The sequence below is a fragment of the Myotis myotis genome, unplaced genomic scaffold, assembly GCF_014108235.1.
Source record: "Myotis myotis isolate mMyoMyo1 unplaced genomic scaffold, mMyoMyo1.p scaffold_m19_p_11, whole genome shotgun sequence".
Classification (NCBI taxonomy): Eukaryota; Metazoa; Chordata; class Mammalia; order Chiroptera; family Vespertilionidae; genus Myotis; species Myotis myotis.
In genome coordinates this window covers 76,631,274-76,646,324 of record NW_023416315.1, presented here as the reverse complement: position 1 = coordinate 76,646,324, position 15,051 = coordinate 76,631,274, and the positions used below count along the sequence as shown (strand labels likewise).

Here is a 15,051-nt window from a genome sequence, read left to right as displayed (position 1 = left end):
GTAAATTGAAAACCTTCTGAAAAGGATTCACCATTCTAGATGCCATTAAGAAAATTCATGGGAAGAGGTCAAATATCAACATTAATAAACTGAAAGAGGTTGATTATAACCCTCATGAGTAACTTTGAGGGGTTCAAGATTTCGGTGGAGGCAGAACTAGAACAAATAATCCAAAAATGTGTATGCAACCATAAAGGACACAAAATAGTCACAACAATCTTGAAAAAGAATAACAAAGTTGTAAATATCATGCTACCTGATATCAAACTGTAATACAAAGCTATAGTCATCAAAACAGCATGGTACTGGCATAAAAACAGGCACATAGATCAATGAAAGAACAGAGAGCCCAGAAATAATCCCACACGCATATGGTCAATTAATACATGACAAAGGAGGCAAGAACATTCAATGGGGTATGGACAGTCTACACAATAAATGGTGTTGGGCTCTTTCTGCCATCGTGGGTCATGTGGAGGCCTGCTGTGAACAGGACTTTTACAACAACAAATATGTCTGAAAGGCTGTGGTCCAAGGCCATTTATGCTGGCATCAGCAGGGTCTGTGGAACCAGAGGGAGCACACAGCTCTTCTTAAAATTGAAGGTGTTTACCTATTAGAATGGCTATTATCAACAAGACAAGTAATAACAAGTACTGGAGAGTTGTGGTAAAAAGTTGCTAATGGGAATGTAAAGCGGTAGCACTAATATGAAAAACAGTATGCAGTTCCTAAAAAAATTAAGACTATGATCTAGTGAGTCCTCTTTCAAAACATCTGAAAACATTTATTCGAAAAAGATACATGCACTCCTATGTTTCATTGCAGAATTGTTCACAGTGGCCAAGACATGGAAACAATGAAGTGTACTTTGATAGATGATTGGATAAAGAAGATGTGGTACACACATACAGTGGAATACTACTCAGCCCTAAGAAAAGATGAAATACTGCCATTTGACACAAAATTGATGAACCCTGAGAATATCATGCTAAGTGAAATAAGTCAGACAGAAAAAGTTAAGAACCAAATGACTTCATTTACACGTGGGATAAAAACTAAAAGCAACAAACAAAAAAATCCAACCAAACAAGAACTTATAAACAAAGACAACAGTATGGTGATTACCAGAGGAAAGGGGGTTAGGGGAAAGTAAAAGGTGAAGAGGTCAAATATGTGGTGACGGAGGATGATCTGACTCTGGGTGGTGGAAACACAAAGCAATATACAGATCATGTATCACAGAAATGTACACTTTAAACCTATATACTCTGATTAACCAATGTCACCCCAATAAATTTAATTTTTCAAAATTAAAGGTGTTTATGCTCAAGATGAAACTCAGTGCTATCTAGACAAGAGAGGTGTACACAGCAAAGAACAAAAGGATTAAATGCTCCAATCAAAAGACATATAGTCGCTGAACAAATAACAAAACAAGACCTTTATATATGCTGTCTACAAGAGACTTCTGATCAGAAGAAAAACAGACTGAAAGTAAAAAGATGGAAAAGATATTTCATGGAAACTGAAACAAACAAAAAGCATACTTATACCAGACCAAAACACAGGCTATAACAAGAGAGAAAGAATGACCCAGCAATTTCAATTCTGGTATTTATTTGAAGAAACCCAAGACACTAAATTAAAAAATCATATGCACCCATATGTTCACTGCATCATTATTTACAACAGCTATGATATGGAAGCAACCTAAGTGCCCATCGTTAGATGAATGGATAAAGAAGTGATGCACACATACAATAGAATATAACTTACACATAAAAAAGAATGAAATCCTGCCATCTGCAACAATATGGATAGATCTAAACAATATTATACTAAGTGAAATACATCAAACAGAGAAAAACAAATGCTAGATGATTTCATTTATATGTGGTATATATATAAACAAAATAAATGAACAAGCAGAATAGAAACAGACTCATAGATACACAGAATAAACTGATGGTTGTCAGAAGGAGCAGGGGGTTAGGGAGCCAGGTAAAAAATGTGAAGGAATTAAGAAGTAGAAATTGGTAGATATAGAACAGTCATGGGGATGTAAAGTACAGCATAGGGAATATAGTCAATAATACTATACATGGTGTCAGATTTATTGGGTTGATTACTTCATAAATTATATAAATGTCTAATCACTATGTTGTACACCTGAAACTAATATCATATTGTAAGTCCACTGCAATCGAAAATAATTATTTTAAAGCATCTTTTTTGACCAAATGATATTAAACTAGAAACCAATTACTAAAAAAAACTGAAAATAACAAACACGTAAAGGCTAAACAACTTGCTCATAAATAATCAATGGGTTAAGGAGGAAATTTTAAAAAATATCTTCAGATAAATGAAAATGAAAACACAATGACCCAAAATCTATGGAACACAGAAAAAGCAGTTCTGAGAGGGAAATTCATAGCAATCAAGTCTACCCGAAGAAATAAAATATATCTCAAATAAACAATCTTACCTTATACCAACAGTAATTAGAAAAAGAAAAAACACAGCCCAAAGTTAGTAGAAGGAAGAAAATTTAAAAAAGATCAGAGTGGAAATAAATAAAATAGTAAAAATTAATAGAAAAGATCAATGAGCCGAAACCGGTTTGGCTCAGTGGATAGGGCGCTGGCCTGCGGACTGAAGGGTCCCAGGTTCGATTCCGGTCAAAGGCATGTACCTGGGTTGTGGGCACATCCCCAGTAGGAGATGTGCAGGAGGCAGCTGATCGATGTTTCTCTCTCATCGATGTTTCTGACTCTCTATCTCTCTCCCTTCCTCTCTGTAAAAAATCAATAAAATATATTTATAAAAAAAAAAAAAGAAAAGATCAATGAAACTAAGAGTTTGTAGTTTTAAATAAAGATAAAATTTATAAAGCTTTAGCTAGACTCATCAAAATAAAAGGAACAAAATAAAATCAGAAATTACAACTCAAAACCAGAAATACAAAGAATCATAAGTGACTACTAAGAACTATACACCAATAAATAGAAGAAACAGATGAATTACAAGAAACATACAATTTTCCAAGTCTGACTCAGGAAGAAACAAAATCGGAGCAGACCAATTAGTAGTAACAAAATTGAATCAGTAATCAAAAAACATCCAACAAACCAAAGTCCAGGACCAGATAGCTTCACGGGAGAATTATAGCAAGTATTTAAAGAAAATTAATACCTACCCTTCTCGAAACATTCTAGAAAATTAAAGAGGAAGGAATACTTCCAAACTCATTCTATGAAGACAGCATTACCCTGATATCAACACAAGACAAAGACTACAAAATATATTACAGGCCAATATCCCTGATGAACATAGATGTAAACATTCTCACACATTAACAAATCAAATTCAAAAACACATTAAAAGGATCATACACTATGATCAAATGGGATTTATTCCAGAAATGTGAGAATGGTTCAATAGCTGCATACAAATCATATCTGCATACTAACCAATGTAATACAACAATACATTAACAAAAAAAGGACAAAAATCATGATTATTTTAACATGCAAAAAAACACATTTGACAAAATTCATCTATTTATGATTAAAACTCTCAACAAAATGGAAATGGAGGGAACATATCTCAACATAATAAAGATCATATATGATAAACTCACAGGTAGAATAACCTCAATGGTAAAAAGCTCAAAGTTTCCCCTCTAAAATCAGGAATAAGATAAGAATGCCTATTCATATCACTTTTGTTCAACATACTACTGAAATTCCTAGCCTCAGCAATCAGACAAGAAAGTAAAATAAAAGACACTCAAAGTGGAAAGGAAGAGGTAAAACAGTCAACCAAAAAACTATCTCAGTAAATTAATTCAGTAAAGTTGCTGCACACAACATTAATATACAGCTATCAGTGGCATTTCTATATACCCATAATGTATAGAAAGAAAAATTAAGAGGACAAATCCCTTTACAATTGCATAAAAAAAATTTTAAGAAAGCCTAGGAATAAGTTTAACCAAGAAGGCAAAAGACCTAGACTCTGAAAACTGTAAGATGCTGAAGAAAGAAAATGAAGACAACACAAATGGTAGAATATACCATGCTTGTGGAATGGAAGAATTAATATCATTCAAACATCCTTATTACCCAGCAATCTACAGATTCAATGAACAAATAACCCTAAAATTTATATGGAACCACAAAAGCAATCCTGATAAAGGACATAATTGGAGGTATCACTCTACTGATTTCAAGCTGACTACAGAACAGTATGCTACTGGCACAATGAAACAAAATAGAAAGCCCAGAAATTAACTCACACTTATAGGTAAATTAGCACAACACAAAAGGCAGCATTATACAGTTGGGAAAAGACAGTCTCTTGAATAAATGGTGTTGGCGAAACTGTACAGATTTATGTAAAAAAAGCTGGACCACTTTCTTATACTATGTACAAAAATAAACTCAAAATAAAGACTTAAAGGTAATATGTGAAACCATTAAACTCCTAGAAGAAAACATAGGTAGTAAACTCTTTGAGAAGGGAGGAAGAGGTAGGAGAACTTTTGCTAGAGTTTCCCACATTATCCTCCATCATAACTACCACCACCACCACCACCATCACCATCACCATCCTGATAGTCCATAGCATTTGGCAAGTTAAGTGAGGAAGATATAATAGGGGCAACGCCCACCATGTTTACATCATTTGGTTGAATCCCACAGGCTCCCTTATCTAGCCTACACTGACTAAAAAGCACCATACCCAGATAAATCTCCACGTCTCCCTTCAAATATTCAGATCTAGAAATCATTCTGCAGCAACTAACTAGTGCAAAGCAGAAATAACCTTCCTTTATGCCCTACATCCCAACCTGAGCATTTGTCACTGTAATAATCGTTTGTTTACGTGCCTGTCTACTCCCCATCCTATTAGAGACTGTGTCTTCTTTAAGAACAGAGGCATTTCTTAGTTATCTTGAGGTCACACAGTATAGTACATGACATACAGCTCATTCAATAAATGTTCCATGAATGGAAGACTGGATTTATTAATACTGTAGATATAAACTCCGACCACACAGTTTAAATGTCTTTGGTAACATTCTGTGGACAGCAAATATATTGGGTTATTTTTTAAATAAATAAACAAACAAACAAACAAACAAATAAATAAATAAATATCTTTTTATTGATTTCAGAGAGTAAGGGAGAGGGAGAGAGGAAGAGTGAGATAGAAACATCAATGATGAGAGAGAATCATGGATCAGCTGCCTCCTGCAGGCCCCCTACTGAGGATTGAGACTGTAACCCTGGCATGTGCCCTTGAATGGAATTGAACCTGGGGCCCTTCAGTTCCCAGGCCAACCAACACTCTATCCACGGCTAGGGCGACAGAAAATGTATTGTAAAACCTTTCTTTCTTTCTTTCTTAGGAGAGCCTTTAATTTGTATGTAAGTACCTGATATGTTACTACACCACCTTTTATATAAAATCTTAGAGAAATGGCTATGTAAAAGAAATGTGCTGTAGTGAGGAGACCAGTAGACTACATAGAAGCTATGTAAACTGGTTCTGGCTACTACCAGTGACTCTGGATAAAAGTCTTCTCTCGCTTTCAGTTTCCTCATGTATAAAAAAGAAAGAACTGTCAGGCCAGTGTGGCCCAGTGGTTGAGTGTCGGCCTATGAACCAGGAGGTTACAGTTCGATTCCCAGTCAGGGTACATGCCCTGGTTTTGGGCTCTATCCCCCATAAGGGGCATGCAGGAGGCAGCCGATCAATGATTCTGTTTCATCATTGATGTTCCTCTCTCTCCCTCTCCCTTCCTCTCTGAAATCAATACTATACATACGTACGTACACACACACACACACACACACACACACACACACACACACACAATTTTTAATGAAAGAATTAAGGTACAATCTCTAAACACCTTTCAAATGTTAATATTCTAAATAATATTTAATCTTTGAGTACGTCATTCATTAATGAACAAGCAAAGGTGAGAGGCATGTCACATGTTGAGCATGCCTAACATTTTGGTGCCTCTTTGCTAGAGATCAAACTAAATTATCCTATCAATGTTCATTTAGTACTTCAATTCCATGAACAAAATTGATTAAGTGCCATAAAAAAGAATCTCCTTTTGAAATCAGGAACTTGACCTTTCAATTCTAATAATTAAACACTTGAAGAAAACATTTAATCACACATCATAGGCACTGACATAATAAACAAACTATAAGCTTACCTGCCAGGAAACTGCTCCCAAAACAGCTGTTGCAAGAAGACTAAAAAAAACTAACTGCTCTGAAATTAAGCAAAAATGGCGCATCCCTTTGGATGCCATGATTCTATCAAGGCTGTTGTTATCTACTCTGTGGGTAAAATATACTTTATGGCAGTCGTTTAATTTGGTATGAAATCCCCAAAGAGTTAGAAGAAATATAATATGACAAAACAACCAGAAAATTCCAAAAATGGAAAAACCTGGTATTACAAAATACCAGAGATGAGTGTCTCTAAGTTTAAATGCTGAAAGAATAAAAAATGTAAGTTCAATCATTCCAGTGAAAACAACTGAAAGTCTTCTGCAAATTCTTCCACGGTACAAAAAGGGTTTCCACCTCTCAGTCACTGAAAGTCCACTAAAATAAATGTCAAGGAAAGGATCAGTTATCAGGCAAATAAAAAAACATGCAAAAGCAACTGGATTTTTGGGAGTATCCAATGAGGAGAAAAATAATAAGACTACAAAAATAACTAAGTTTAAAATAGCTAGAAAAGACTTCATTCTTAGGTCAATAATCAGCATGGCCAAAGCTACAACCAGTAAAATGACACTGAGAGACTTTTCCACCAACATAATTGTGCTGGCAATGGCAAATCCAACAAGTTCCAGAAATTCAACTGTGGTTAGTAAAGTGGGCCGATGATGGACATAACCAGAAATTCTCTCCACCAAAGCACATAATATCCTTAATATTATAGAAGTCAGAAGCAAATATTTGGTTGATTCTTCTTTCACATCATTTTTAAAGAATGAATTATCAAGAAAGCATAGGAGGCCAAGCAAGAATCCAAACCACAGATTGGAGAGACTTAAACTTGCTACTTCCATTGAAAAATAATAATAGAGGATGCTGGCAATTCCAAGAACAAAAAGACCAAGAATAAAAATGACCAAAAGTAAGTTATTTGCTGTTTTTTCCCATCTTACGTAAAGACCTAAACATATAGCAACCAGTAAATTGATTCTGGCTAAATAGCCAAGATAACGCACTGAAGAATGCATGTTCACTTCTCTGTTTACTTCTTCCAGTCTTGTCATTGCTAAATAGAGGCAATGACTAAAGCAATAACGCAGTGATTTACACATGTAACTTGGCAATTTTGGCTTTCGCCCACGTTACAAAAATTAACTGCTTATATTTCATTCAGCAAATCCCATGCATCTGTAACTTCTATTTCAGCATTTTCTCTGGTTGAATTTTTGTCTAGTGATCTAAAAAGAAGAAAAAATATTTCAATGTTACTTTTATATAATTTATCTTTCACATGTAGCTTCTTCATTAAAAATAATGAATAAGTGAGAAATAAAGTTTATTCTGAAACCCAGTTTAAAACGTGACTTGCAAGTATCTTAATGGTAACTGTCTCTGGCTGAAAAATTCAGCAGTTTATCCAAACCCAAAAGGCCGTGCTCTCCACTCATCATATACTAAGATTGTATGACTAAATGAATATCAATGAAACTTTTTCCAGAAGTGGTGAGAAATTTGCCTAGTTAATTCTTATCCAATATCTCTTTTTTTCAACAACATGCAAATGTAAGACGTTCAGCTTAGCTTAGATTGTAGCAGGTGGGTTTGGCACAATGAAAAGCTACTCAGATCTTAAATAGAATGAGGGACTTCATCATTACCTCTAATTTGGAAAGTTCCAGTATCCAATAATAGCAGTCATTACTACCTGCCTAAAACCCTCTACATATTTTTACAAAGCAGTTCTAAAATGCTATAAAATCTTAATCTTTACATTGTTTAATAAACTTTCTAGAAGCAAAGTTTATTAAAGTTATTCAGTCCCAAAAGGTGACCCATAATTCTCCTTGTACATTTACCTCTACTACATTACTATGATTATCAAACCTACTTTTCAAATCTAAGTATTATCTCTGTAGCAAACCAATTCCTGACCTTTCTAGTCAAAATTGAAAAGTTGGAATGTTGTATTTACTGTAGAGTAAATTAAGAAATTAATTTTACTTTAAAAAAATTATCATGGGGGGTGGAAGGGCAATGGGGGGTAAGGACACATATGTAATACCTTAATCCAGGGGTCCTCAAACTACAGCCCGCGGGCCACATGTGGCCCGCCGAAAACATTTATCCGGCCCGCCGGGTGTTTTTGCCGCCGCTGTGTGCATAGAATTTGTTCATAGTTTTGTTTTTTGTTTTTAAACGATAGTCCGGCCCTCCAACGATCTGAGGGACAGTGAACTGGCCCCCTGTTTAAAAAGTTTGAGGACCCCTGCTAATCAATAAAGAAAGAACAAAAAGTTATCATAAGGATTATTTGTTGACAGGCCAGACAATTATTTCAACTTTAAGTGCCATACAAGATGCACTTAAAACTTGACAGTGGTCACAAAATGGTTTAACTAGGGAATTCTTCAATTTTTCTAGTATACTGTTTCAGAAGAACTGATGCATTGGCTCATGGCCACACTGAATATCCACAGAGAACTCAACCAGATAAAAACTCAAAAAGTAACTAGTTTGTGATCAGCTTATTTATAGTTTCTTTCTTTCTTTTCTTTTTGTGTTTTTGTTTATTTTGGAGAGAGAGAGAGGAAGGAAAAGGGAGAGAGAAACATCTATGTCAGAGCAAACATGGGTTGGCTGCCTCCCATATGCCCCACAATGGGGATCCAGCCGAACCAGCAACCCCTCAGTGCATGGGACAACACCCAACCGAGTCACACCCGCCAGGACTTACTTATACTTTCCTTCTTAAAAGCAGGACACTAAAAACAGACCCAACATAAACATGAGATAACCTGGAATGAACCCTTAATTATCCATCTGACTGGAGAAGAATGTCATTGAGTGAGCACCTCAGGGTGTCTGGGAGTATTATTACCAACGAATTCATGCACCAGTGGGGTCCCTTGGCCTGGCCTGCGGGATTGGGCCGAAACCGGCTTTCCAACATCCCCCGAGGGGTCCCTGATTGTGAGGGCGCAGGCCAGGCCGAGGGACCCCATCGGTGCACTTTCGGGCCAGGGAGGGACATGGGAGGTTGGCCAGCCAGGAAGGGACCAGGGGAGGGCTCCAGGGCGTGTCCAGCCCATCTCAATCAGTCCTGATTGGCTGAACCCCAGCAGCAAGCTAACGTACTGGTCGGAGCGTCTGCCCCCTGGTGGTCAGTGCATAGCATAGTGAGCGGCTGAGCGGCCTTAGCATATCATTAGCATATTACACTCTGCTTAGTTGAACGGCCAACGGGTCGACTGGACACTTAGCATATTAGGCTTTTATTATATAGGATTTTACTTCTAGATGTTCAACAAGTAGATTTTTTACAGCTAAATTGATTTAATTAAATAAGTTGTAACTGATTTTCCTCAATTATATTTTCATTCAATAACTTAAGATTCTATACACATTTACAGAAAATATCTTCCATTAGTAAATTTTGGTTTTATCTTTTATTTAAGTATGAGAAACTGATAAAATACAGACAGCATTGCACTTTTTAACATTATTTCTCTGTGTTATATAATCATTCACCAAATATATATCCTCAAAGGGTGGGTGGTACCGTTGGGACTCAGATGACTGAACACTGACTGCCAAAGGAAAAAAGATCACACATTAGGCTGAATGGTTATCACTCAACCACAAGCATCCTTCCGTGGTTCCCTGGTCAAAACTCTCTCCCTTCTGTGATTTTCCAAACCTCTCTTCCCCATCCTCAATCTCTGACTCCTGCTTCCCACTGCATTCTCACCAGATGACTTTGTCTCCAACAGAATAATCAGAAGGGATTTCACTTAAGTTTCCAACACCACAAACCCACCTCTACCTACATCTCCTAATACAAGAAGGGTGTCCCTTCCCTGTCTGAGGCTAAATCTCTGACATACTCTGTATCCCTTCCCCTGTGCCTCTTCCACAACTTCAGACTCTCCTTTCTTCAAACTCCCACTCTTCTCTTATTCATCAGAACTTAAACATTTGCAAAGCTCTTTTCAGAAACACCAAAACAAAAACACACCCAGAAGCAACAAACAAAACAACAATCCTCACTCATTCCCATCTCCTCTTCTAAATTCAATCTTCTGTACTTTCGACAATTAATATTTGATTGTTTCACTTTTCACATCACTAAACTGTGGGTTCCCACCCCACAATAAACTACTCTGCCGAGTACTAAAATGGCCAGTAAACTCCTAAATCTTTGGAGGAAAAGGAGCCACATACTAAACCTCACAAGCTCAGGGAAGGCCTGCATGGCGGCCTTACAGACTCAGAGACCTAAAGTAACCATAGAGGATGGTCTGAAATTAAAACTTTTTAACTAAAAGCAGTTCATAGTGGGGTAGTCAAGTCCCAGGCTGGAATCTTCCCCGACAAAGGTCAATTTTCACCTTAACTAACCCTGTGTACTGTCTTTTTGCATCTATGATAACATACCTTTGGAATGTCAAACTAATTTCCTTTTTGCGGACCCCTCAAAGCACAGAGTGGAGACCACCAACCCTCTTTTTTTAAAAAAATATATTTTATTGATTTTTTACAGAGAGGAAGGGAGAGGGATAGAGAGTTAGAAACATTGATGAGAGAGAAACATCGATCAGCTGCCTCCTGCACACTCCCCACTGGGGATGTGCCCGCAACCAAGGTACATGCCCTTGACCAGAATCGAACCCGGGACCCTTCAGTTTGCAGACCGACGCTCTATCCACTGAGCCAAACCGGTTAGGGCCAACCCTCTTATTGTTACTGAGTTAATTGTTGACTGTTAACTATCCTGTACCCCCCATGCAAAAGAATTATGTGTCTATCATTTTACTTTTCTTTTAAAAATATATTTTATTGATTTTTTACAGACAGGAAGGGAGAGAGATAGAGAGTTAGAAACATCGATGAGAGAGAAACATCGATCAGCTGCCTCCTGCACACCTCCTACTGGGGATGTGCCCACAACCAAGGTACATGCCCTTGACCAGAATAGAACCTGGGACCTTTCAGTCCGCAGGCCGACGCTCTATCCACTGAGCCAAACCAGTTTCGGCTATCATTTTACTTTTTATCCAATCCCAGAGGTTTCACCATTTTGCTTTCTCTTCTTTCCCTAATCTAACACCAACGGATTTCATGTAACCCACTTATGTCTTCTCTTTTGATTGTAATGTACAAAATAAGATGCAAGACTGCCATTTTCTGGAGCATCTTCTCAATCCGTTGAGATTTGCTTCCGAGCAATTGCCAACAATTTGGTTCAAATAAACTCACAAAAATTCTCTACAGGTTTTAATGTTTCTTACATTGACAAATTCAGTGGGTGCTTTTCACTCATATGCTCCACATTCTTTGAACAACCTTTGATTCTATTGACTTCTCTCACCTTCTGAAACCTGTCCTTCCTTTAGCTTCCAAAGACCAGTCTCCAGATTTTCTTCCTTAATTGATCTCTGCTTCTCATCTCTCCTCAATCCTACCTTCAGACATTCAATCCCAAGCCTAGACTTTTCTCCTACTACATATTTTCTACGAGCAATCTCATCTATCTCCATATCTTCAAATATTATCTCCCCCTACGCAGACAAATATTAATCTACCTGATAGACTTAAACGCATTAGCTCGATTCTGCATTAATAGAAGTAAAAATCACGAAAACAGGTAAATAAAGTACAGCACATCCATATAATGGAATATATGCAGCCACTATTATGGACTAAAATCAACATGGCAGAACACTGCTTTCAAGTGGCTAATTTACAAAAGTCTTTTCCCTAACCGGATAGTCTTCAAACGACCATTAGCCTGGATCAGAGAGTAAACAACAAAGCATTGCAATCCCTTCCAATTGGCCAGCCATCACTGGAGAATTCCTTGAGAGGCAGATAAAAATGGAGCACATGGGAAACCTGATGGGCCAGAGCCTGTTTTATGCTACTGGGAGCTTCCTCTCTCCTTCACCGCCCATACTGAATCCTTCCCACGTACTGACCACTCTTCTTCCTGCACACCTCTTACACCTTCCCACTGTCCAAGGTCACGGCCCCACTTCTGGTCACTGTCATCTCCTACTTGACCTGTATCCACTCTCGCCATTCTCTCCAAGATGTGTCCTTTTTTTTTAAAAAAAAAAAATACATTTTATTGATTTTTTACAGAGAGGAAGGGAGAGGGATAGAAAATTAGAAACATCGATCAGCTGCCTCTTGCACACCCCCTACTGGGGATGTGCCCGCAACTAAGGTACATGCCCTTGACCAGAATCGAACCTGGGACCTTTCAGTCCGCAGGCTGACGCTCTATCCGCTGAGCCAAACCGGCTAGGGCAAGATGTGTCCTTTTTAAAACCAAAATTTGTCACATCACTCTGCTATGTAAAACCCTCCAATGGCTTCCCATCACCCTTAGTAATAAATTGTCAACTCCTTAAAACACCTTATAAGGCTCTCTGCATTGGAAGTGAATAAATCTCCTGTCTTGTTGTTGCAGAAGACCAAAGAAATACCAAGCACGCTTCCTAGAGAAAAGGAGGGACGCCGTTTATTAACACTAGTGGACTCCGGGGATAATTTCCAAATCAGAGTGAAGAAACACGCAGAGGGCTTCACGTTTTATAACCTTCTGGGGTCTTTGTCTTGTAGATATGGTTCCGCTCCCTTTCCTGGGCTTACAGGAAGGGCCCCAGATGTTGGGGGTCCCCAGGCCACATCCGATTATCTGGGGGGGGGGGGGGCAGTGATAACGACCTCCCCCCTCCCCCAGGGCAGTGCATTGTTTAGTTTTTATGGCCTGACACACCTTGCAAGACCAGCTCCTCCTCATTGTGTGCATCCCCGTGAACTTTGTACTCTAGCCTTACTGACCTTCCCACTTTTCCAATGCTATTCCCTCTCCAGGTGCACTCCCTTCCCTCCTCCTAGCCCCAGGGCGGTCCTCGCCCCTGGCTTACCCCTCCTCCTCATGTCTCAGCCTAAACCATTTTCTTAGGAAGACTACCCCTGACGCAGGTGTAGGTCCCTATACATCCTCTAAAATAGGACCATAATGACCATCACCTGTCTGCATTCCTCACGACATCACAAAGTCTCTCAACATTTGTCGTCACTCCTATATGCCCAAGGTCTTGCACAAAGTCTGGAACCAAGTAGACATTGTTAAAAAAAACAAAGACTAGCCCTAACCGGTTTGGCTCAGTGGATAGAGCGTTGGCCTGCGGACTGAGGGGTCCCGGGTTTGATTCCGGTCCAGGGCATGTACCTCGGTTGCGGGCACATCCCCAGTAGGGGGTGTGCAGGAGGTAGCTGATCAATGTTTCTAACTCTCTATACCTCTCCCTTCCTCTCTGTTAAAAATCAATAAAATATATTTTTTAAAAAAAGAAACAAAGACGAATCCAGAAATAACTATATTTAGCAACACTGCCAATTAGTTAGGGACCACTTACTACCCAGAGAAAATAAACACAACACCTGATAGCTCACCACTAGTGGTAGAGCTAAGGCAGCGGTTCTCAACCTGTGGGCGGCGACCCCTCTGGTGGTGGAACGACCCTAAGACCATCCTGCATCTCAGAGATTTACATGACGATTCCTAACAGTAGCAACATTACAGTTATGAAGTGGCAAGGAAAATAATTTTATGGTTGGGTCACAGCATGAGGAACTGTATTTAAAGGGCCAGAAGTTTGAGAACCACTGAGCTAAGGGATTCCATGAATTTCTGGATGGTTTCTGGGCCCTACTCCAACCTTCACTCAATTCATTCAAATTCCTGTAAATCAGTGAATTCTCCCCCAAACCCTACCCTCGGGGAATGGCTCCCAGACACCCATCACTGGCGGCATCACTTCAGAAACCACCTCAGCTCCGTCTAGGGGCGGGGCAAAGCTAAAGGAGCCGAGAGCAGCCAGGCTCCGGGCCCCTGAACTCACACAACTCTTCCCGGAAGGAGCGCGGCGCCCCGAGCAGGGACCGAACCCGCAGCGACAGGCAGCGACTGCGGTTCCCCAGCACCCGCCCCCTCCAGCGAGGCGAGGCCGGAGCCCCGGTCCTCCAGCGCCACTGCTCAGGGGAAGGCGACCAGGCCTGGGAGCCCCGCTGAACGGGGGCGGAGGGACGGGGGGTGGGGGGGGGACCGCCTGCCCCCTCACCTCCCGCCGCCGCCGCCCTCACCCCGCGGGGAGCCGCTGGGCGGAGCCAGGGCTCCGGGCCCGGGTCCCGCTCGCCCCCTTCCCCTACCAGCCGGGCCGCGGCCGCCGGAGCTCCCGCCAGCCTCGGGGCCGGCCCCGCGGCCACACGGCCCAGGGACGGCCCTCGGGCTGTGCTGCAACTCGGGAGGGGGCAGAGGAGGGCCGAGGGCCCGCGGCCGCACGCACGAGGGCTGGCCGGTCTCTCGGAAACTTACTCCGACGCCGGCCCGCCACAGCCGCCATGTTCCCGCCGCCGGAGCCGCCGCGCTACGGAGCGCCGCCCGGGTCAAACCGCGGCGCGTTCCTCCCGCGAGGCCCGGCCTCCCCCGCTCCGGCCCCGCCCCGCGCGAGCATCCCCGCCGGGGGCGCAGCGGCACCTGCCATCGGGCCGCGGCCGAGGTCGGGGAGCGGGACGGCCACCGAGGGTCGCAGCCGTGGTGTCCGGCCGGCGGCCAGGCCACCTCCTCCGGCCGCTCAGACCCGGGAGCGGGACGGCCACGCCTCCCGTGGAAATACCGCAGCGCGCTGGCCGGGTGGATCAGTGGTTGGAGCGCGGGCCCGCGCACCGTAGGGTTTCGGGTTGGATCCCTGGTCAAGGGCACCTGCTGGGTTGCAAGTTC

The 15,051-nt window shown here is 41.0% G+C and overlaps 1 protein-coding gene across 4 annotated transcripts in view; it reads right to left on the bottom strand.

The window, feature by feature from the left end:
• Positions 1-14,827, bottom strand: part of TMEM168 (transmembrane protein 168) — a 31,068-nt gene extending 16,241 nt beyond the window's left edge. Inside the window, exons 1-2 of one of the 4 annotated variants that reach the window (XM_036328932.1) lie at positions 14,809-14,827; positions 6,245-7,498 (exon numbers count right to left, since the gene is read on the bottom strand). In XM_036328932.1, the coding sequence (XP_036184825.1) occupies positions 6,245-7,372 (1,128 nt within the window). In that variant the 5' untranslated portion in view covers positions 7,373-7,498; positions 14,809-14,827. Of the gene's footprint in view, positions 1-6,244; positions 7,499-14,646; positions 14,765-14,808 lie in introns of those variants that run through there. The other 3 variants (XM_036328931.1, XM_036328933.1, XM_036328935.1) reach the window with 3 other exon arrangements.
• Between the last annotated feature and the right edge of the window lie 224 nt (positions 14,828-15,051).